Genomic DNA, 22,336 nt, shown 5'->3' with positions numbered 1-22,336 from the left:
AAAAGAAGAGAGTCTTCAAATATGGTGGGATGAATGTAGGAAATGGGACTTTGGAATCCATCTGGCATACTGGGAGCTTTCTTTTCTAGCAGCAAGTGAGTAGCTGTATGAAGATCCAGATGAAAGGGAGAATATAAGACCAAATACTGTAAACTATGAGCCCCACATCTTGGGCTGTAATCCATGCATATTTTGCAGCTGCAGTGAGTTTAGGTGCCTGATAACCTATATCCCGCAGGGAGGGTTTTTCTCTCTTTCAGAGAGTTTCAGAGAAGCAGCGTTACAGGTAACCAGACAGGGAAATCAAGCTTGCAAATAACAATGGCAATATTCTTGTAACTGCAAATGGGAACAATAAGTCTGGTTCTGTTACACTGAGCCAACATCAGATTCATGGGAACTAGAGAAAGACTACAATCATAGCACTGAATGACTTCAAATGAAATGAAGCAATCCCACACAAAGAGTTCGCTTGCCCGACTGATACCAGCGAGTGGCCAGCTCTCTGGTATTTCAGCATCCTCAAGGCCAGAGGATCCCAGCTGCAGGGAAGCAGAAGCACCGTCCAGGTCATGCTGATCACTTTACAGGCGACAAAGCCGAGACCCACTAAGGATGTGCGGCCGCTACGCCACAAACACCAAACTGAACTTTAGGATTGAGCTTTCTTCCTACTATACCAGCCTCTCCTTTTTAAGAATGACAGCCCTAGGAGTGACAAGAATGTCTTGGGTAGAGAAGGAAGACTTTTTATGAACTACATTCCTTTTCAGTGAGCTCTTTCCAGTTTCGAGGTAGGTGGTGGCCAAGCACTTGCGCAGCACGTCTGCTTCTCTGGGAAAGAGAACGTGTGCATGTGGCACTACTTCTCACGGCCACGCGAGGGCACCCGCACCCCGTGCTAGGACCCTTCCTCCTGCCTATCAGCCCACCCCTATGTTGTGTGTATATGTTTTTTCCATGAGGTCAGGAGTATCAAGGTTGTAAAATAACATATTTTCACTTGTTTTCTTCCTACATCCAAGACATAGCATTTCTGAAGTCAATTATCTCCCCGAGTTGCCATCATCTCCCCACCCTCTTTCTCTTTGTGCTGCCTTTCAACCCATCAGAGTCTGACACCAACAGACAGGGGAGTGGGGGGGTTGGGGGGGGGCAAAAATGAATTTTTTTTTCCTCACTGGTGATGTCAAATCCTTGTTCTGGCAGTTTGTTTTAAAAGGACTTCTGCAAACGTGAGATCTCTGTTTTCCAGCCTCAGGAAGGAGAGCTGAGAGAGTAGAGGGCTGCCATGCTGTCTACAGAGGGTCTCAGGTGTCACCTGGGCCCCCCAAGGCACAGGTCTCTTTAGTACCATTTGTCCAGCACTGCTCCTAGTGAGGGATGGAAGAGCATTTTTGCAGAGTTCCCAAAAGCAGACAAAATTAGAGCAGCAAGCATCATCCCCTAACTGTATCACGTCACTGTCTGGCACCATATTTAAATGCAAGCTTTGTCCAGAGGTGGGCAGGTGACCCAGATGACAAAGAGATAAGAAGAAAGACACACACATTGATACTCATACACACAGACAATGAGGATACAATTTGCAGTTCTTACAAAGTACAGGCCTGGGGCCTGGCAGAAGCACTAGTGTTGATCTGGCAGAAAGGGCCCTGTGATCCTTTTGGGGCCACCATAATTCCCTGCTCAGGGAAGGCCACCAGCTTCCCTTGTCCTCTAAGGCAGGCATCCTACCAAGTTAGTGGAGATGGACTGGTCAAACGCAAGTCTCTCCACTCAGGAGCCCACAGGCAGCCCTGAGCATCCCCATGGTCACCAGCTTACCTCAGTGGGCACCCAGCAAGCGTTCTGGGGTCACCTTCTTGACCCATTGTTGTACTCACAATTTACCACCAGAAACCTCAGGAGTTTTCTGACCCTCCTGCCCTCCCCAGCCCTCTCATCCATCCCCATCTATTTTTAGGCTAAAGCCTAAAATAGACAAGGAACATGGTCACTCCGCACCCCCACCCCGGCACCATGGTCTTCTCTGTTTTAAGGGAAACACACAAGGAACACGGTCACTCTCCACCCCCACCCTAGCACCGAGGTCTTCTCTGTTTTAAGGGAGAAGTTATCACAAAGCTTTTCTTTTGAAGGCCGGAAAGAAGAGGCCAAGGCCGGTCCATAGATATTTGAATTCCATAAGCCTCCACAGAGGCCCTACTATGTATCAGGAGTACTAAATACCTAAGTAGAATTATGGTCCCTTTCCTATTGGCACCAGAGTCTAGTGGGAAAATATATATATGAATAAACATTCTGTTGTACAATTAATGCCAGCCTAGAGCACCATGAACAAGACAAGGTGGGTTTGAGCCTGGTCTGATTGGTGAATAGGAAGAGACCAGGCAGAAGACAACGGCCTGGAATCAGGGAGACTGAAAGGGTGAGGCACTCCAGCTGTCAGGGTGTCTGATGCGGTTTCCTCGGAGCTGCAGAGCCACACAGCGCTCATCCAAACACACCCACGTGTGCTTCATGAAGCAGGCCCAGCGTCCTCGGTGGGCGTGCGGTGCCTTCAAAAGAGGCTCATTTGCTCAAGCGCCGCCTCTGCCTTCACCTGGCCCCAGAAGCCTGGCTCGCTGGCATCCCTGCCTGAACCCTCAGTGCATTTGGGCCTGTGCTAGGCTTTGAGGCCTCCCCAGAGGGGGAATGTTCAAAGGTCCCCTTGCTGCTCTGCTCCTGGTGGGGAGGGAGGGACAGCACCACGCAGGCTTGTTCCTCCCATGTCTGCCAAGAAAGCCAGTCCTCCTGGACCCATGGTGTGGAAAGCCGAGTCCACTCCAGAAACAGGCAATTTGTGTAGAAAGACAAAGAGAAAGGAATGTGCACACGGAGAGGAACACAGTGAGGGCACGCTGTGGGCCCCTGGCTATCTGCTGCTGAGTGGCAGTCCAGCCAGGGAGCAGCCAACAGCCAGCCCAGTGCTCTCAGGTGGAGCCAGGACAGAGGCCTCTTTGTCCCCGAGCCAAGCACCTGCTGCTGTCCAAGGTTTGGAGCCCCCAAACCTTGACTTGACCTTCAGAGGGGCCTTAACTCTCAAACCAACAAATACCATTTCCTCCACCAGGCGTCCAGGTCATTATTCTGAGGCGAGCTCAGGGGACACACTTCTCTTTGCCACTTTTGATGCCACTTCTTTGATCGACCACTGTCAACGGGCACTTTGTCACTCTCCAGTGGCCTGTGAATTTGCCCAAGGCCTCTGCTTCTTATACCGCAGACTCTTGGCAGCTCTCACAGGGCTCTGAGCCATTTGCCACCTCTGCCAAGTCGCAGATATGCCCAGCCCAGCGCGGACTCCAGAGGAGTCCAGGTCATGCTGATCACTTTACAGGTGACAAAGCCGAGACCCACTAAAGATGTGCAGCCGCTATGCCACAAACACCAAACTGAGCTTTAGGATTGAGCTTTCTTCCTACTATACCGCATTCTCTGCAAGCCCAGAGCTGATAAGGCCCAGGCAAGCAGGAGCTGTGGTTGATCCTGTAAATATGCAGGTAATGTAGAAGGATGGAGACAGGTGTCCCTGGCCTTCCATAAATAAATTGCGCAGTGATGGGGTCGGGCAGGGAGGATGAGTATAGACGCGAGATAGCGCCCCAGGGAGCCTAGGGGTGGAACTGGCCTTCTAGGCTGATTATGCCTCTGCCTCAGGGAGATAGAAATGGCTCCTTCCTGGCATCCATAAAGTTGCTGAGTGCAGACCTTACCTAGAAAGGCAAGAGCCAAAAGCCTCCTAGCAAGTTCTTGAGCAGAGCCTATTGGGGAGGAATTCCTGGCGCTTTTGCTTGGAGAAAAACAGGGCTGGGAGGAAGGGTCAGAAGAAAGATGATGGAGGCAGGAAAAAGCAAAGGGAGGATGGAGTGAGAAAGGACACAGCAGGAGGAAGAGGGGAGCACCTGCCGACGGTGAAGCAGAGGGAAGGACATCTGTTTTCAGAAGGGCTGGGGGCCATATTCCCTGGAAGCCTCCTGGGCCCCAGGCCTTTAGCACCTACTGAGTGAATACCTAGGATTGCTCACAGAGGGAGCAGAGGGGAAGGGGCTGGCTCTGATCACACAGCCACCTCGCAGGGCAGCATCAGAGGTGGTTTTAGCCTAGATCTGAGGCCTCCAAGAAGGGCTATGCCTCTTAGACAGCATCCAAGTCTGATAAATGAACCTCCCTGACCCAGTGGGGTAGAGGAGCAAGTGAGTAGGACACAGTAGTCCTAGCCCTCGACTCTCAGGCCTCCTCGCCTTGTCTCCCGCCCCAGTACTGCATGTCCATTTCCCTTGGCCTCACCCCAGCCCCGCTACAGCCTCAATTCGAGGTAGAGACTGAGCAGCTGGCAGAGCAGGCCCAGCCCCAGCGGAGCCCTGCTTTCCAAGCCACGTTGCCACAGCACTCAGAAATGGGAATGAAACAGACAGCCACAGAGTAATAAATGAATGCAGACATGCATTCCTTAGCAAAAATAAATAAATGTACAAGAAAGAAGAAAGAAAGAGAAAGGAAGGAAGGGAGGAAGGAAGAAAGAAAGAAAAGAAAGAAAGAAAGAGGGAGAGAAAGAAAGAAAGAAAGGAAAGATTTGAGAGCAATTTTTTTCTATTTTTCCTTATTTGGTTCATTTTGCTTAAAACCTAAGAGCCCACTTTTTGCCCAAAGGGATGAGGGTGGAGTGGGTACTGGACGTGGTGGGAGAAGAGCTTTTGGGATGCCTTCTCTTATCTTGGAGTGAGGCAGCTGATATGATATTTTAATAGGGAACTCATTTTAATAGCCTACAAATGAGGAGTCAGAGACAATTAAAATTCATTTCCAATTAATTGTTTTTTCTTCTCTCATTACCAAGAGTTGCCAGTCAGACACTGACAAAGCCTTCAAAACAAAAGCAGCTCCCAGCCTCCGCTTCAATCGGACACCACCTGGAAGGAGGCTCCAGAGAGTGCCAGCATCTTTGCTTCAAACTTCTCTCCCTTCAGCAAATGACTTATCCGGCCCCTTTGCGGGCAAGAGACAGCTCAAATCTTTAGAAGCTGGGACCCTCTAGGCCGTGAAGTCACGGACAAGTTTATTACCACAGCGCTGCAGGATGCTTTTTTATAGTTTTTAATACTGGCTTATTTGCTCTCCTGAGGAATGGTCTCAGCAACCGCATTTCTTGAGACTGATTTAGCTTCCTGTCTTTCCCCCGCTGCCTCCCTTCTATGCTGTGACCAAAAATCCAGGCTAGGAGAAACAGCCTGAGATGACAGAGCCTCACCTGAGCCTGTAGCCGGAAGCCTCGGTGCCCCACCGCTGAATTGCTGAGTGACGTTGCTCTCCCCCCTCACCTGTGCAACAAGGGAGCCTCCTTCAATGCCCCTAACATGCCTTCCAGCTCTACAGCCTTCACTCTGCATTAAAAACACATTATCAATGGCATCTATGAAACACTTAATGGATGCTAAGTATCTTACATGCACACCTCACTTAATGCTCATAAAAAACCTCCTTAACCAGATGCCTCTGGTATCCACCAATTCTCAGAGGAGGAAACCAGGCTACGGGACTTTTCCAGTCATGGCGAGCCAGGGTTTCAGCTTGACTGATTCCAGAGCTTGACCTCTTAACCTCTATTTCCTCCATGGTTTTGATCTCTGACCCCCTTTTAAGATGCCAGAGTTCCTGGAAAATCCTCAGCCTTGTTCTCTCTCTCTCTCTCTTTGGATGGGAGAACCTTCTAGTTAAACTCCTCACCTCATCGGGATCTGGATGACTAGAGTGGACAGCCCTGAATGACCAACCCTACAGGGCGCAGAGAAACCGGGACAGGGACTCTACCTCATCTTTCCTGGTACAAAACCCAGAGAGGTGTGGTCGCTTCCCCAAGCTCCAGCCCCTTTCGAAAGCAGAAAGCTGTGCTCCCCCTACCGGCCACCACCAGTGGAACAAGTCTCCCCAGGGACTAAAGTTCTCACTGAGCCTTACTTTATTATTATTATTATTGTTGTTTGAAATGCCTCATAATAACTGGGATAGATTTCTTAGGAAGCCAAATAATGGGATGCGTTTCCACCCTGGCTTTATAATTAATGTTTGTATCATTTATCTTTCGTGGAAAGATTATTCTGACTAACGAGGTTCTGGGCCACTAATTCATTACACTGCCTTGTCACTTCCTGCTCCTTCTTATTACCCAGAAATAGACTCATTAGTCAGAGTTCAATGACAGGGAGAAATTGTGTTCCTTAATTTAATTCCCTCACTCACTTCTGGGCCCCGTGTTTGTCTGAAATTGGGGATTAGAAGGGGGAAGAAAGGAGTCATCTTAAGTCTCTGCTTCAGACTCATTATATCTTCCCCCTTGTTCCTATCCAACAGGGAAACGGCCAGGAGAGCTTGTTGTGGTGGCCACGCGGGTGCTGTCCTTTCTCCACTCAAAGCTACAAGCAGGTGAGGAGCCACAGCTCAACCACTTAGGGACTTGTAACATATAATCAAGGTTTGTTTTTTTTTTTTTTAAATATCCACTCACAATTAGTAGTACTACCTGGGAATCCTTAGGAATATCCAGGCATTGCTGATAGTAAATGCTGTAGAACATATTTATTTATAGATAGATAGATAGATAGATAGATAGATAGATAGATAGACAGACAGATAGAGGTAGATACACACGCACACATATATGCATGACACAAAGTGCTTCCAAAGTCCTCTGCCACAAGAATGTAAGGTGATATAATATAGACACTAACAGCCCAGGCTCCTGTTCCATTGGCATGAGTTCAAATTCTGCCTCTTCTCATGCGAGTTGCAAGGCCTCATTCAAGATAGTTAACCTCCCCGGCTGCAGCTTCTCACTCAAGGTAGTTAACCTCCCCGGCTGCAGCTTCTCACTCAAGGTAGTTAACCTCCCCTGGCTGCAGCTTCTCACTCAAGGTAGTTAACCTCCCCGGCTGCAGCTTCTCACTCAAGGTAGTTAACCTCCCCGGCTGCAGCTTCTCACTCAAGGTAGTTAACCTCCCCGGCTGCAGCTTCTCAACCACAAAATAGGAATGACAAAAGCTATCTCTCATCATTATGAGGCTCAAGCCGCACAAGGCACCAGAAGTGGATTGCACAGTGTGCGGCAACTATGACTATTAAGAACTTGGAAGACAGGTGCCCTTGGAGTTCAACTAATCAAAACCCAGCAGTGGGAAGAGAGGGTGTCTCCTGGCAGTGGGTCCCAATCCTGGCAGCACAGAGGAGACACCTGCGGATGCCCAGGCCCACCCAGGCTGTTTGAGTTGGAATCTCAAGCATGCAGAGACGGCATCCGTGGGTTTAAATGTTCCCGGGTGGTTCTAATGTGAGATCAGGGTGAGAAGCCCTCAAAGTCTCAAGGTCTGCTCAGGGACGTTTCACTCCTGGGCTATTCCTGTTGGGAGAAGCCATGAGGCTGAACACTTGCTCACTGCTGTAAGGCAGGAAACTTTCTCTGGGTCCCTCCATGAGCAGGATTAGTATTCACGTGGTTCCAGGTCCTGGGAAGCTCACTGGGGGCAAAAGCAGGTGTATCACCTGCTGTCATGGGGCTGCTCCCCTACTGGGGAGCTGAAATCAGAGCACCAATGAATGCTTACATACAAAGCAAAACAAATGCATGGAAGAAAAAGGGTGGATTCAAGGGTGAGCACCCAGCCTGGGGATCAGGAAGGCTTTCCCAAGGAAGGGTCTTTGGTTGAATTATTAAGGGTACTGAGGGTCACCCAGGAACAGAGGGCTCAGAAGTGCTTTCTAGGCAGAAGGAGTAAAGACTACAGAAAAGCCCAGGTGGCTGGAACAAGAACAACCCACAGAAGAGCAGAGCTGGAGAGCAAGCAGAGGCCAGGATCCACAGGCTTTGTAGATTATGCCGAGAATTGGGGTCCTCCCCTTTAAGGGAAAAGGGAGCTTTTAAATGAAGGAATCCCAGGTAGGGCACAGAGGTGGGATGGCAAGATCCAATAAGCCAGCCCTGAAACCCACTTACTTCCTTGCAGTGTAACCGTGAGGATCAAGGCCATGGCATGGAGCAAAGGGCCAGCCAAAGCACTCCCCCTCTGCTAGGGTCCCCTAGGCCTCTAAGTCAGTTCCTTAGAGAACATTGCATGGCCCCAGGCCCCAATGCATGGGACTGAATCTCTCAGACGTGAGACCTGGATCTTTACTCACCCAGCCACAGATCAATACCTTAGCTTCCAGAAATGCTGATCCCAGCCACAGCTGGAAAAGAATGCCCTCCTCCCTGGTAAGTCATCCCACTGGAATGGTAGTGTGTCACCAGCCTTTAGTGAGTGCAGCTTTGTGAGTCCTTCACCAGGACCCTGGCCATCTCTGTTGCACTGATGTTATCCATTTGTGGACCAGAGAGGCTGAGGACCCTGTTGGGGGTCGGGGACTCTGGGAATGTCATCCGGGGATACTTGGCTTTCACTCAACCTCTGCCCAGAGATCATAGGCATCTCCCATCTCAGGATGTCAGAATTGGATGTGTTTGTCAAGTATGTCTCTTCATTCTGGGATCCTCTGTTCTGTGAGGGGCAGTTGTAGGCATGGCTCCAATGGGGTAGGCCAGGCTGGGGGCAGACAGGTGGTCTCCTGCCCTCACAACGCCTTGTGCATTTGTGGTATATTGTGGTCAATGATCTCCTCCTCAGTGAAGCTAGTCATTAGAAGTGAATCCATGAGTCTGGCCGTAGCTGTTTGTAACTGTAAGTTTCATTGAAATAAAGGAACCCTCTGGCAATTATAAGACAGGAGACAGGGCCAGGGGCAGGGTGTGGACGTCTCATGAGCCATATTCTATGGCACTGCTTCCCCCACAGCAGTAAGGCTGAGAGCTAAGGAGTGATAGGCAGGGTGAAGGGTGGAGGGCTGGCCTCACTCAGCCACTTGACCATAGGTTGAGGAATTCAATAGCCCTAATCCTCAGAATAGATGTGTTGTCTCCAATTACCAGAAGAAAAAAATACAACAGGCTGATGCAGTGACCTTAGTGAATATGTAGCCTAATATATACCACACATTACAACATCACATTTACTGTGTATTTTTATTCCTATGACCATTAAGAGAAATTGAGTTAGCAAAAGTGGATATTGAGCAATGTGTGTCTTAAAATATTTATTATTCCTTATCTCAATTAATTTTCAGAACAGCAATGAGATATATATCATACCCATTGTACAGATAAGGAAACTGGGGATCAACATGGGAACTTGACAAAAGTCAGGCAAAATACGGTGGGGTGGGAATTTGTCTCACAAGCCTGCCTCTTTTCCGTGGCCCACGGCCAGTTCTGCTTGTTCCCAGACATTGGGACTGAGTCCAGATGAATGCATTTTGTGACTTTCTTAGTGTGCTAGAGCTGCCATAACAAAATACCATAGACTGGGTAACTTAGATAACAGAAATTTGTTTCCTCACACTCTGCAGGTTAGAAGTTCAAGATCAGTGTGTCAGCAGTGTCAGTTTCCTCTTAGGCATCTCTCCTTGGCTTGCAGTTGGCTGCCTTCTTTCTGTGTCTTCACATGAACGCTCCTCCCTGTGTGCTGTGTCCCAATCGCTCTCTATAAGGACATCAGTCATATTGGATTCGGGCCTAGCCATATGACCTCTTTTTGCCCTAATCACCTCTTTAAGTATCTCCCAATACAGTCACCTTCTGAATTACTGGAGGTCAGGACTTCAACATGTGAATTTTGGAAAGACCCTGTTCAGCCCGTAACAGTGACCAAACAGTATGGACAAAGCTCGTTATCCTTCACTTGCCAGGGATTTCTACTTGGCTTTCCACATCAATGCAATCACTGTTTACCCAAAATATTTGTTACCCTGTAGTACAAAAAGGTTTACATTCTGAATGGCTGGGCAAATGTCAGGATTAAGATAACTCACTCCAGAGATGAGGCGCGGGAAGGATGGGTAAGAGGAAGCTGTTGTCTCCAGGTGTCAGCCTTGAGAGGAGATCCCTTCTTAATTTCCCTGCGGCACAGGAGGGAACGCGTGAATGCCACTGGCAAACACAGATGGCATTTAGAGCACGGTTCTCCCTAAGGCTTGGTGGGTACCCATCCGTGGCTGCAGGAAGCAGTTCCGTGGGTTCTGTCTCTGGTGCCCAACAGAAGCATGGAGGATATGGGCTCCAGGAGTTCAAAGTCAGCCACACACGAGGATGTGCCAAGTGATCCTAGTCCCTTTGTTTAGCTTCTCTGAGTAACAATCGTCCCTTTATTCTGTCTGTCATTAAAGGATGGCAACAGATGTAAAAGAGTGGCTTTTAAATGTTGCCGGAAAAAGGAAATATTAAAATCTAAAAAAAACAAACAAACAATGGAAGAGAGCAGTGGCCCCCTTCTGACTCATGGCATTCTATAATCTCTTGACTTTGGGGATAATGAACTACATCTCAAATCTACTTGGTTTATTTTACTAAAATTATCAAATTAACATATAGGAAGAAGAAGACAAGGGAACTGCAACGTATGGCGCGTGTTCATTTGGTACCTGGCACTGGGGATAGACAGCTGGAGAGAGAGGGAATTTAATTTCCTGGGGCCCATACGCCTCTGAGTGATTGGCAGGCTAATTTTGCTCTCCACTAGGCCTGGTATTGAAAGGAAGTGAAGATGCAGAAAGCTGCCAAGAACTGCTCCTTGTATTGGCAAAAATTCTAGACCTCATTAGAAAAATCAAGAACTAGATTCAGAAATTTGGAAGGCCACGGTGAGAGGGGATTTTTCAAATAATGATAATTATTAAATATTGTCAGAGCATCCTTTTATAGGTACTTGGTCTCTGGTTAAGCTTATGCAGTATTACACTACCATGCTTCTGTCCCATGTTGAGGGGTTCAGAGAACTAATAAATTGCCCAAGGGCACACAGCAAATTGGTAACAGATGCAGGCCTCAAACTGGGTTCTTCTAAATCTGGGCCCAGGTCTTTGTCACCTTCCTGTGCTGACTCCACTGGAGCTCTGTCCAGAGAGTCTTAGCAGTCAAGATTTTGGTTGCTCTGCACAGCTAGAAGGGAGCGAGCCCAGGGTGGTCCAAAGACTTTCCTTTCCTGTCACCTTCTGCTCTTTTGGGATAGAACTTTCATCCCAAAGCAGTTAAGTGCACAAATACTGTAGTCAGATAGACACAAGCTCTAATTCAAGCTTCAAGGTCATGTGACCTTGGGCAAATTATCTCATCTCTTTAAGCCTGGATTTCCTTGTTTGTAAGAAGAGAATGATAAAACCAGTATCACAGAATTGCTTTGAAAATAAGATAAATCGGTGTGTGTGTGTGTGTGTGTGTGTGTTTGTGTGTGTGTATTGTTTAGTAAGGTGTCTGACACTTAGTAAGGCTTAGCTAAAAAAGAAAAAAAAAGGTAACAAAAACATCCTTGTCCAAAGAGGGAGTGGGAACCCCAGCAATCCTCAAAGCCGGCTTTGCCAGGGCTGCCAAGGGCGTGACTTGCTGTTGAAGATCACGCAGTTCTTTGTTTCCATCTCTGCTAGAAGCGGTGCACACAGTCCACCTCACACTCATTGCTGCTCCCTCCAAGCTAGAGAACCAGAGCTGAGAAGCAGAAACCCTCTCAAGTGGCCTGACCCGTGCTGCAGACAGACAGAGCGGTCAAGGAAGGCCTCAGGACCGGAGGCAGAGAGAGGAATGGAGTGAGAGAGATCAATGCTGGACCCAAGATGATTAACTGTGCCAACCTGGGGCACTGGCGCTAGGGAGATGGTCAGACCGATGGATTCCAAGCAAATGAAGAGCCCGGCGCATTCAGCAGCCAAGTTCTGAAGTTAAACACAGCGACGGGGCCAGGCGTTTGGTGAGCGATGAGGGTGATGAAACAGGACACGTATATCTTGGGAAACAACACTGAGAGGCCAGATCTGGTTCTGAAAAATGTCTTTGCTCCTTGTCACCTTTCAAAGGCAAAATCACAGCTCTGTGAATATGCATGTAGGAATATGAATGTGTGTGTGAGCACGTGCTAGTGTTTGTGTGTTGGGGGTGTGTGTGTGTAAACACTGCCCCTTTGTCCTCTTATTCCACCAGGGCCCAGTAGTGCTGGGGAATGTGTTGTTTATTAGGTAGGTGCAAATAGAATTTCATTCCCATGGTTCTGAGAATCATAGCACATTAAAACTATTCAAATATATCCCATGTACTTATATACTCTGTGGAAAATGTTCTTGTAAAATTAACATATACTCTATTACCTCTTTATTAATGGGAAATTCTGAGGGACTGCCTTCATCCATCACAATAAGCTGGGCCCCTCAGCGTTCCCCGTCCCAAGCTGACAAGGCAAGCTCTGAGGTCCACAGGGAGCCAGGAGGGAAGGCCGTCCCTTTTCATCCATGCAATGCCTACACTATGCAAAAAGGGAGGACCTCAAGACCAGGAAGCAATTATGTTGCAGCACTTATTCTGTGAACACACTCAAAAACACACGAATGTTCCCGCTAAATCAGTGACTCCATCAACCTTGATCCACAGGCCTTGGCTGTGGCAGAGGGACTGCAGGAAGCCACGTGGCTGAGAACCCACCTTCTTATTGCCATGTTGGGCAGCTTCTAGGAGTGCTTCCTGATTTCAGATTTTCTTCTCTTTCAAAGCAGGGTGGGGGTGGTGTACAGCCCTTGCTCGGGCTAGGAGCCAGATACGTGGCAGCTTAATTTTCCCCATTATGCAGGGCAAATACCAAGAAGCATTCCCAGGTGTGTCTGCAGCCGTGAAAATGTGACATGAGTCACAGTGTCTTCGGAGGAAATGAAAGACCACAGGACGGGGACATGGCATCATGAAAAAAGACGCTTTGTGATTTTCAACATATGGTGACACTTTTCCTAATTTAGAGGGGGAAGCTGGGTTTTGAGTTTTCTTTTATCCCCCCTCTTTGTTAAAAGTAAGGGAAAGAGATTTAAAGAACATCTGTGTATTCAAGTGACAGAAATAGAATTATACACTTTCAATAACAAGTTCCAGTATTTTTGTCTCTTTCGAAGATTTCCGAAGCCTATAGATTTCTCTCGTGTTTGTGAGAGTGTTTCCTCTGAGACCTTAGACATAGTGTTGAAGTTGAAATTGTTTTTGTCTTTTCCCCTTTCTGTTAACCCAGCCCCCACTTCATTCTGTTAATCTCCTTTAACTGGACATAAGATAAGACTGAGTATGTTCAATATTTTTATTGAATTGAGTTTTATGTTTCCAGTCTGGATTTATAGACTGTTAAATAGAATGTTTTACGTTTCTCTCTCTCTCAAAGAAAATAACAAATACATGTGGGACAGAGCCATCAGTCAATTATATCAGTGGATTGTTGGCAACTCACGGGGGAAAAAAAAGAGCATTTTCACTCTACTCTTACGGGAAAGCAATTATATTTAAGAGCAGTAGAAAGCCAAAACTAGCCTGGAACTTCAAAACGCCTTTCTTGACTGACCAAGAAAAGGTACAGTGACTACAATGACAAACCAGCCCCCAGCTCTTTTAGAAAGCTACTCTGCCTCATGCTAAAGAGAAAGTAAGTGATGTTTCAGCCTCGGCGACCAGGCAGGAATAGAAAAATACATTGACAGTAGTTGGATAGACCTTAAAATTAAGTAAAAAATTCTTAATATACAAGATCTCAGTTTTCCCACAAACCTCCTTTCTGTCCAGAAATTTCCATGCCATTTACTGCCTGATCATGTCCAGAATGACGTTCTTCCTTGTTCTTGATTTTCCTTCCTGGAATGTTTTAATCCTGCCTCTCCAGAACACTTCCCTACTTCCTCTAGGCCCTACTCACAGCAATGTAGCTGACACATAGCATTAGCGTGCAAAACCTCAAATCCTTTCTGACTTGGAACTTCACCCAGGAAAGACCTCTAGCAAAAGTGCTGGCCATTGTGTTACAGGACAAACCCCTTTCAAAGAGCAAAGCCATCATCATCTCAAAAGCCACAGTCACCACCTGGACCTTCCGTCCTGAGGAAAGGATTCTCCACCGAATATGGGGGGAAGGCCCCCCCACCAGTCTGTGCAAAAGACGAAGAATTGAGTATGCACCTACCTGTGCCCTTCCATTTCCACCTCTTCCCACCTTCCCCGTTTCTTTTTCCGTTCATTTTTTTTTCCACTTTAAAAACATCCAACTTTGCCTTGGGGATGAGCAGAATGAAATGTCACTTACCTATAAAAAGAGACAGAAGAGAAAGCCATGCATCACATTACACACCAGTTCTTTGAAATCAAGGCCAGCTTCCGACTTTGAAACTGTAACAATGAGTGAATATTATTTGTTCATCCTACCTTTCTATATTTAATGAAACTCAGGATTTTGCAAGCAGCCCATCCCCAGGGCCCAGTCTCCCTTCGTGATTTTCCTTTTGTTTCTTTGCCTCCCCCGTCCCTCTTCACCACCCTAGCCCCACAGCGTCTGTCCCCGCTTCATGGATGAAAGGGAGGAAGGAACAAGGGTGGGTGCACAGACCCAGAGATCAAGGCCAGCCCTCAGATGTGGGCAGCAAGGTTTCGAGGCACGAGGAGCTGCTTTTCGCCTCTTTTCTCACAGGCCACAGAGATGGGACCCAGGGTCAGGGCTGGCTGGTGCCTCTCGGGAGGAGGGAGGAAGGTCAGCTCCCCGCAGGGTGACTTTCCACCTGGTGGCTTCGGGGCTCTTTCAAATGACTCTGCTCTGAGTCTTCCTCCTCTCTCCCTCCCTCACCCTTACCCCCTCAGCCCTCCTGGTTTGGGTGTGAATGAATTTACCCAAGGTCTCCATCCCCCCTTCATCCTGCAGCATCTGTGTTTCAGGCCTGCTTCTACAGAAAACCTCATTCTTGCAGCACCCTGAGGCCAACAACCACCTGAATGGGTCATTGTGTTCAGTCCCCTGCCTCAATACTGGATGCAAACTGGTCTACCCGAGTCCTACGGAACACTTTGAGAACCCTGAGATACTGAGTCCGCGCCTTGCCTGGCTCCTGGCCGCAGAGGCTCCCTATGTTCATGCAGCAAGCTCCTTGTGGCCGACTGATACGGTTCTGTCGGCTGCAGGGAAGCCAGGCTCTGAGCATTCTACTTGCAAGAACAGCCCCTCACCCACCATGCTATGTAGCGGATCCTTCACATGCTCACATATTGGAAAATTGACTTCAGTGTCCTGCCAGTGTCTTCTTCTTCTTATGCCTGAATAACTCAGTTCCTTTTAGCCTCTTCTTAAAGATTTCAGTTTCCCATCTTTCCTCCTCCAAGCTCCTCTGAGACCCTCCGTGGAGGACAGCTCAGAGCTGAGCCCTGGAGAGAAAAGCAGCCATGTGTCCCCCGATTCTGTTGCTGCATCCCCCAAAGAGATTTCCAATCAAGATGCTCTGCCAGAGACGGAATTACAGTCAAATATTGCATCCCGATCACATTAGTATGTTAAAGACTTGGAGAGGGTTCGAGGTAAAGATCTATGCTTAAACTTTTCCTAACAGTATTTGACTCAGAAATGTTTCTTGCTATATATAAATTAAAACACCGTACTTCAGAAGGATGATTACTTTTTTTCTCGTTATGAATGTAAAACTAAATACAATTGATCTGGTATTATCACAAGCAGTGGCCAGAGGACCCTGAAGTCGATGGCCCGCCCACCATGCCCTATAGAAAGCCTGGGCTGAGGGCTCAGCATACAGGGTCTGGCTCAACTCCATCACCCAGTGTGATGAAGGGCTATCCCCTTCCTCCCTGCAGCTCTCTCACCTGTGAGATATGAGGACCCTGAAGCACCCCGCACACCAGGATGTGGTGAGGCTGCGATGATACTTTAAATGTGCTTTGCAAACTGTAAAGAGCAAAACGCTTTAAGGGTCTGTGGTGTCAGTGCCTCTGTTCTTGAGGCCACACTCACAGGAGAAGAGATCATGTGGCCTCAGCTGCCCTGGGAGCTGGTGAAAAATGTGTGGTTGACTGTGGTCAGCCAGTGAGACATCAGAGGCAGCAGTTCCTTGAATAATTCCCCTGCTCTGGACCCTGAGGGAGGGAACTGATACCAGAGGTCTTTTCCATCTTTAGTGTCTACACCTACATGTCTTCCTCTGTTGCACAGGGATGCTCTCTCTGCCTTCTCAGTGCTTACATCTATTTTTTTTTTTTTTCTTTTTGGAGTCTCGCTCTGTCACCCAGGCTAGAGAGCAGTGGCATGATATCAGCTCACTGCCAACCTCTGATGCTCTGGTTCAAGCGATTCTCCTGCCTCAGCCTCCCGAGGAGCTGGGATCACAGATGCCTGCCACCATGCCCAGCTAATTTTTTGTATTTTTATTAGAGACAGGGTTTTGCCATGCTCTCCAGGCTGTTCTCTAACTCCTGACCTCTGGTGATCTGCCCACCTCGACCTCCCAAAGTGCTGGAATGACAGGTGTGAGCCACCACATCCAGCCACTTACACCTTTTAAAGCTTCTGATCCTGCTGTCTCTGCTCTGTGGCTTTGCAAGTTTCTCTGCAGACCAGGAACCTCTAAGTCGAGGGAAGAAAGAGAGGCCGCTGAATCAGAGCAAGGCATGCCGTCCTCGTCTGCCTCCTCTAGTACTCTTGAATAAGAGAGAATGCGAGGACAAACGGGCATCAGCATAATGACGTGTCCATGTAGGTTCATGAATGTAAGAGCTACACCACGTGGGTGTGGAATGTTAACAGTTGGGGAGGCTGGGGCAGTGGGAAAAGGGGTCTATGGGAATGCTCTGTATTTCCCCCTTATTTTACTGGAACCTAAAACTGCTCCGAAAATAAAGTTTATGAATGAAAACAAATTATAGGCCCTTAAGTTCTTATTCATTCAATAAAATCTTCTCAAGCACATTCTATGTGTAAGTCCCAGAATAATTTCTTATTGAATAGGAGAATTCTGAGAGATGACTGCATTTTCTGTGTACAGTGGACAGAATGGAAGAAATGGGACTAAGATCCTAGCCCTGGGAGAGACTGAAAACTTAACGGAAAGAGAGCAATATGTCTATAAAAAGTTAGGGAAATAGAAAACCATGTTGTCCCGCGATTATCTCCCCACCCCACCCCTACATCTTTGCAAACCTTATCTACAATTGAAACCCCAGCTTAAGTGCCACCTGGCCCCTCAGGTCTCTTCAGAGCTCATCTCAGAAGGTGTCACTCACATCTCACTCTTCCCCTCATACTCAACAGCTTGCTGCCTGCCTTGCCCTGTGGTTCTCCTCTGTTTTGCCACGTATTTGAGTCTGCTGTTTCCACTCTGCTCCCACATTTTGACTTTGCAACCCTGACAACATCTAGCCCAGGGTTTTCTGCAGAATGAGTTGTAAGAAAGCTCGAGGTTTCCAGACCTTTGTGAATGTGGAATTTGCAGATAAGAGAGATTGTGGGTCTGTCTATACACACTACTGTGATATGCTGAGATAGCGCTGGGATTCCAGCGATAAGAGATATGATGCCTGCCTCCTTATATACTGGCAAGGCACACAGATAAGTAGGTGCTGAGCTGTAATATAGCATCCTATTGACAAGACAGAGGTAGGCATGGGGTGCTCTGAGGGGACAGAGGAGAAGTGTCTTCTATTTTGGTGCTAACAACAATACAAAGGAAAAACAAACTGGAATTGGTGGAGACCATCAACAAAAACTTCGAAGAAGAGGCTGGCCCTTTGCGAGCAGCTACCTGCTGACATGAGGCATTAAAAACACTGGTCCACCCTCTGCCCTTTATTCTTCCATGCCAGGGAAAGCTTCCCTTATTTTTCTCCCTTCTTGCTCTGCATAGTTCTTCTGCGATGGAATTCCCCACTGACCTTTCCCAAATCTAAGGCTGGCCTCAGATGCTTGCCTTTCCAAAGGGCTCAGAACCCTAGACAACAGCTAACTCTCAGACTGGGCCAGTGCTTGATGCTGGGCCTCCACTCAAGAGTCCCCTCACCTGACCCATTTCGATGATTTTTTTTTTTTTGGCTGGTCTTTATAGGGCCATTGTAAAACCACAAGTGGAAACAGCTCAACTGCTCAAAGAGGGTTTCATCTGAAGAGCTTGTCCTTCTCCAGGCCTGCCTTCCTCCCGCTAACAGTGCAGAGAAACACTTGGTTAACCCCCTCAGTTCCAGAGCCAGGGACACTCCTCAGCCTCCGAGAGCTGAGCAACAGTGGCAGACCACCACGGTGGCTCACGGAGCACAGATGACTCAGTCAAACTTAAAAAGAGCAGATTCCACGTGTAGTTCAAGTGCTTTCTGTAGAAGTGGGTCATCTTCTTGTGAAGTGTTTATAGTGACAGTTGCATACCTACTCCAAACTTGGACCTAGACTAGCTCTGTCTCAAACAACCTCTCTGAAGACTTTTGGGCCTCCAAGAAAAGAAAAACAGGGTGAAAAAGCCAAGGTTCAGCACGCAGGGGCAGAAGAAGGTAGTGCCCCTTCCTCCTCCTCCCCAGCTCTCATGCCCCACCCTCCTCCTTTGTCCAAACCAGAACCTGAAAACCCATCAGCAGGAGCTCTGCCTCCTGTGACCCGCAGCAGTATATCTGTGACACAGGCTACAGGTAGCCAAGCTTCCAACTCCTCCTCCTTAGCATCTATCAAGGACCTATGTCAAGTCCCGAGTCTATCCATGCGGTTGGGAGGATGGTTCCTCAATGCCTGCAGTTATTCCCTGGATTCAGAAATGCCTCCTCACAGCCCATGCTGCATCACAGGAAGGAAAAGAAAGCCAGAGTTGCTTCTGTGTCTTTTTAGGTGGAGAAATGAAGTGGGGTCATCTAGAGGTGCAGTATTTTTAGGCAAGTCTTTTTAAAAGACTGTGTGGGTGGATTTAAAATCTTTTCTCCAGCCACCCCCGTAACTGGGATGGTGGTGGTATGGAGACGAATCTCTTACACTTTTTTTCCTGAGGTCTTTTCTTTCCTTGCATAAAACACTACTGGAATGCAAAGCCTTCTCCCTTTACCTACCCACGTCTCCTCTGTGCCCTAGAGTGTGAGGTCTGGCACTAACACTTTGCTGGTGGGAATGCTGAGGCCCAGGAAAATGGCAGACAAGGATCTGGTGGATTTGAGGGAAATGAAGGAAAAGCAGGGAGAACTGACCACTGGTCTAGGCTGTCCCTCATCTGCCCTCCCATTCCTTCCCAGGCTGAGGGAGGAGGTCCTTCCGGGACCTAGGGCACAGGTTCAATGGTGGGATGGGGCAGGTGCCCAGACAGCCAATCGATTTGGTCCCAGCACTTCAGAAAGGCACTGCTTCTGTGCTGCTCTGAGTCTTCCAGTGGAGACTAGAATTTCTCTGAGCAGCACTTTTCCTTTCCCTTTATTGCCTCACACAGAGCTTGGCTGGGTAGGAGATTTTTCTTTTCATTCCAGTGAGCATATTTATTAATTTCCACAGTCAGGTAGAACAATGTGCTAAACATCTAGGGAATCTCAACTGTCCTCCCTGCCAGCCCACCTTCCTTTCTCCACCACTCCTGAGTGGGGAATGGACCCGGCAGGGGCTGTGGTCCCAGCCCACCAGCAGGCCAATCCCACAGCCTCCCATCTGTGTCTTTTACAGCAAAGCAGCTGAGAGCAGCCCCCTGCACAGAAACAACTGAGCCAGAGACTTCTCTGTGTTTCTGGAAGCCCCGGAGGTTGTTGCTGACCTTGCCTTTTTTCAGGTTTCCTGTTTTTCTCTGAGGTGTCACCAAAAAGGAAGGAGGAAGGTACCAGATTAAATGCTACTAATTAGCATCTTCTCCTGGATGATGGAGCAAGTGTCTGGAAATTGCTAAGAATTCCAGAAAACACAAAGGATAGCTCTGGTGTAGGGTAAGGATGGGAGCCCCCCTTTTCTTAACAGCTGAGCTATCAGATACTAAGCCAGTAGTTCTCAACTTTGTCTGCACACAAGAATGACTTCAGAAGACTTGAAAAACCCACATACTCAAGTCGTATCCCAACCCCATCACCTCAGAATCCTTGAGAGTGGGACCCTGCACTCCTGTTTCTAAAAACTCTCTGAGTGATTCCAACATACAGCCAAATGTGGGAAGCAGTGTGCTACAGCCTGCCTGAGACTGGCGGGATCGGCGGAGGGGGATTGGTAAAAAACAGGTGTGAGCCCCAGGCCCAGCATTTCCGATTGAGTACATTTGCATGTGGCCTGAGACTTTTCATTTCTGAGTAGCTGGGTGGATTAATCCATTTTGCATTGCTATAAAAGAATACTTGAGACTGGGTAATTTATAAAGAAAAGAGGTGTGTTTGGCTCACAGTTCTGCAGGCTGTATAAGTAGCATGGCTCCAATGCCAGCTTCTAGTGAGGCCTCAGGGAGCTTCCACTCATGGCGAAAGGCAAGGGGAGTGGGTGTGTCACATGGTGAGGGAGGGAACAAGAGCAAGTGTGGGAGGTGCCAGGCTCTTTTTAACAACCAGATCTCATGTGAACTAACAGAGCCAGAATTCACTCATTACTTCCAGGACCCCATCAAGCCACTCATGAAGAATCCGCTCCCATGACCGAAACACCTCCCACCAGGCCTCACCTCCATTGGGGGTCACATTTCAGCATGAGATTTGGAGGGGACAAACACCCAACTATATGACCGGGTGATGCCACTGCTATTGGCAGAGACCGGACTCTGAGAAGCTCTGCATTAGATGGACCCTGAGACTCCCGGAAAAAAAAACCTGTCGGGACTGGAGGAGTTGCTTCTTAATACAACTGCAGTTCTTGTGGCTGTGAGGTCGCCTCACCTCCTCCCAGGCTTACCTGGGACACACAGAAGGACACCAGCCCTGCCTTTGGCAGTGGGGGTGGATGAGTCACCTGGCTTTTCCTTGACATTCTAGGGCTGCACCTGGAAAGGAAGCCTTAGGTGAAAGGGGCTTCAACCACCGAAAGAAAAGGCAGACGACCTCCTTTATTCCTGCCTCTCCTGCTGCCAGAGGATTCTGACTTTATGCCTTTAAAAATGAACCCCACGATCCCACCAAACCTCCTTCTGAGGACAGGAACGAGGTTGTCTTCTCCCACCATCACTGGTTACAGTCCTGTGCACATGAGAGCTGTCTGTTGAATTCATCAATGAATGAACTCTCCATCTGACAGGCAGGGAAGCCAAGAGACAGTCACATTGTTGCTGATGGAGAAGAAGGTATTGTTGAGCTTAATCGACAAATATTGAACAAACACCTTCAATGAGCACCTGCCCACCTTCCTGATAAGGCTGGAGGCTGTAACAACCTGAGACAGGAATTTTACTTGCATGAAATTATATAATTTCCAGCCGTATTATCACCAATATATCCTGGTCATTCCGAAAGCCGCTCCTCCAAAGGACAGCCTAGAAAAGAGGCCATGGGTGGAGCCCTCTGAGGGGGTGCTTTGGTGTGGTCCCCACCTGTGTTCTCATACTGGAAGCTCCGCCAGGACCCCACACACAGGGGTGCCCCACACTCTCAGCTCCAGGCACTCGGGTAGGAGCAGCAAGCGGGCTCCAGCTTTGCATCCTGCTAAACATCTCACAGTTTGCACAGATGAGGATTGCCCTCCACTCAGCCACTGTGGCAGGGGAGAGGCAGAGCCAGTGGGCTGCATTTTCTCCCTCCCTCTGAGCTTGTTCATATAGTAAAACACAGAGGCCCCACTGTGGCTGTTGATCACATCCAAAGCAAAGGCAGGTTTTGAAATTCATCAGAGATTTCTTCCGCAGCTGCAGGCAGGGAGGCCTGAGTCTTCCCCTCCCCCAGGGCCCTCCGGCTGATGTCAGTCCTCCCGTGGAAGCAAGGAAGACTGTGAGGTTGTCTTTCCAGTGGGCCACATCTGTTTCTGAAGGCTAAGAGAGACAGCAGGTGGAGGGAGACATGTGAGACTGAAAGAACAAAGGAAGAAAAAAAAGATAACTTCAAAAAAAGATCCCTAAGAAAGGAAGATTACAAAGCAGGGACCGAGGTCTCTTCTTTCCTGCCTTCTCCTTTCTGGAGCTGGCTCTGTGGTCCACACAGGGCACACCCATGGGAACCTGGTGAAGGAGGCCTGCTTCATCCAGTCCCTGGGAGAAATTGCAGCAGCTCGTCGAATAGGGTGGTGGCTATAATCATGCTACAGTCTGTGATCTGTGGGTTTTATGGAGCTGTTTTGGAGATTGGTAATAAGGTTGCTCCAGTAAACAGTCTGGCAGGGCGGTAAAGGATGAAGGCAATGGCGCAGGTTGCATTCCAAGTGGCTTTCTGAAGGCGGAGTGACTGCCACTCACGGCCACCTGTGCCAGGGCGCACTTCCTGATCGGAGGGTCTGGAGTGCCCTGACTGGCTCGGTTTCCTGCCCTG

At 48.3% G+C, this 22,336-nt stretch overlaps 1 protein-coding gene across 6 annotated transcripts in view; it reads right to left on the bottom strand.

The window, feature by feature from the left end:
* The window catches only part of NTM (neurotrimin), a 958,823-nt gene that overhangs the window by 662,416 nt on the left and 274,071 nt on the right, over window positions 1–22,336 (bottom strand). Inside the window, exon 1 of one of the 6 annotated variants that reach the window (XM_054439511.2) lies at window positions 14,097–14,209. The exons of 3 other annotated variants lie outside the window; for them this stretch is intronic. In XM_054439511.2, coding sequence (XP_054295486.1) covers window positions 14,097–14,151 — 55 coding nt within the window. In that variant the 5' untranslated portion in view covers window positions 14,152–14,209. Of the gene's footprint in view, window positions 1–14,096; window positions 14,210–22,336 lie in introns of those variants that run through there. 2 more of the 6 variants (XM_063671631.1, XM_054439514.2) reach the window with 2 other exon arrangements.

Source organism: Pongo pygmaeus, chromosome 9, assembly GCF_028885625.2.
Source record: "Pongo pygmaeus isolate AG05252 chromosome 9, NHGRI_mPonPyg2-v2.0_pri, whole genome shotgun sequence".
NCBI classification, from domain to species: Eukaryota; Metazoa; Chordata; class Mammalia; order Primates; family Hominidae; genus Pongo; species Pongo pygmaeus.
This window is presented reverse-complemented; position numbering and strand designations above follow the sequence as displayed.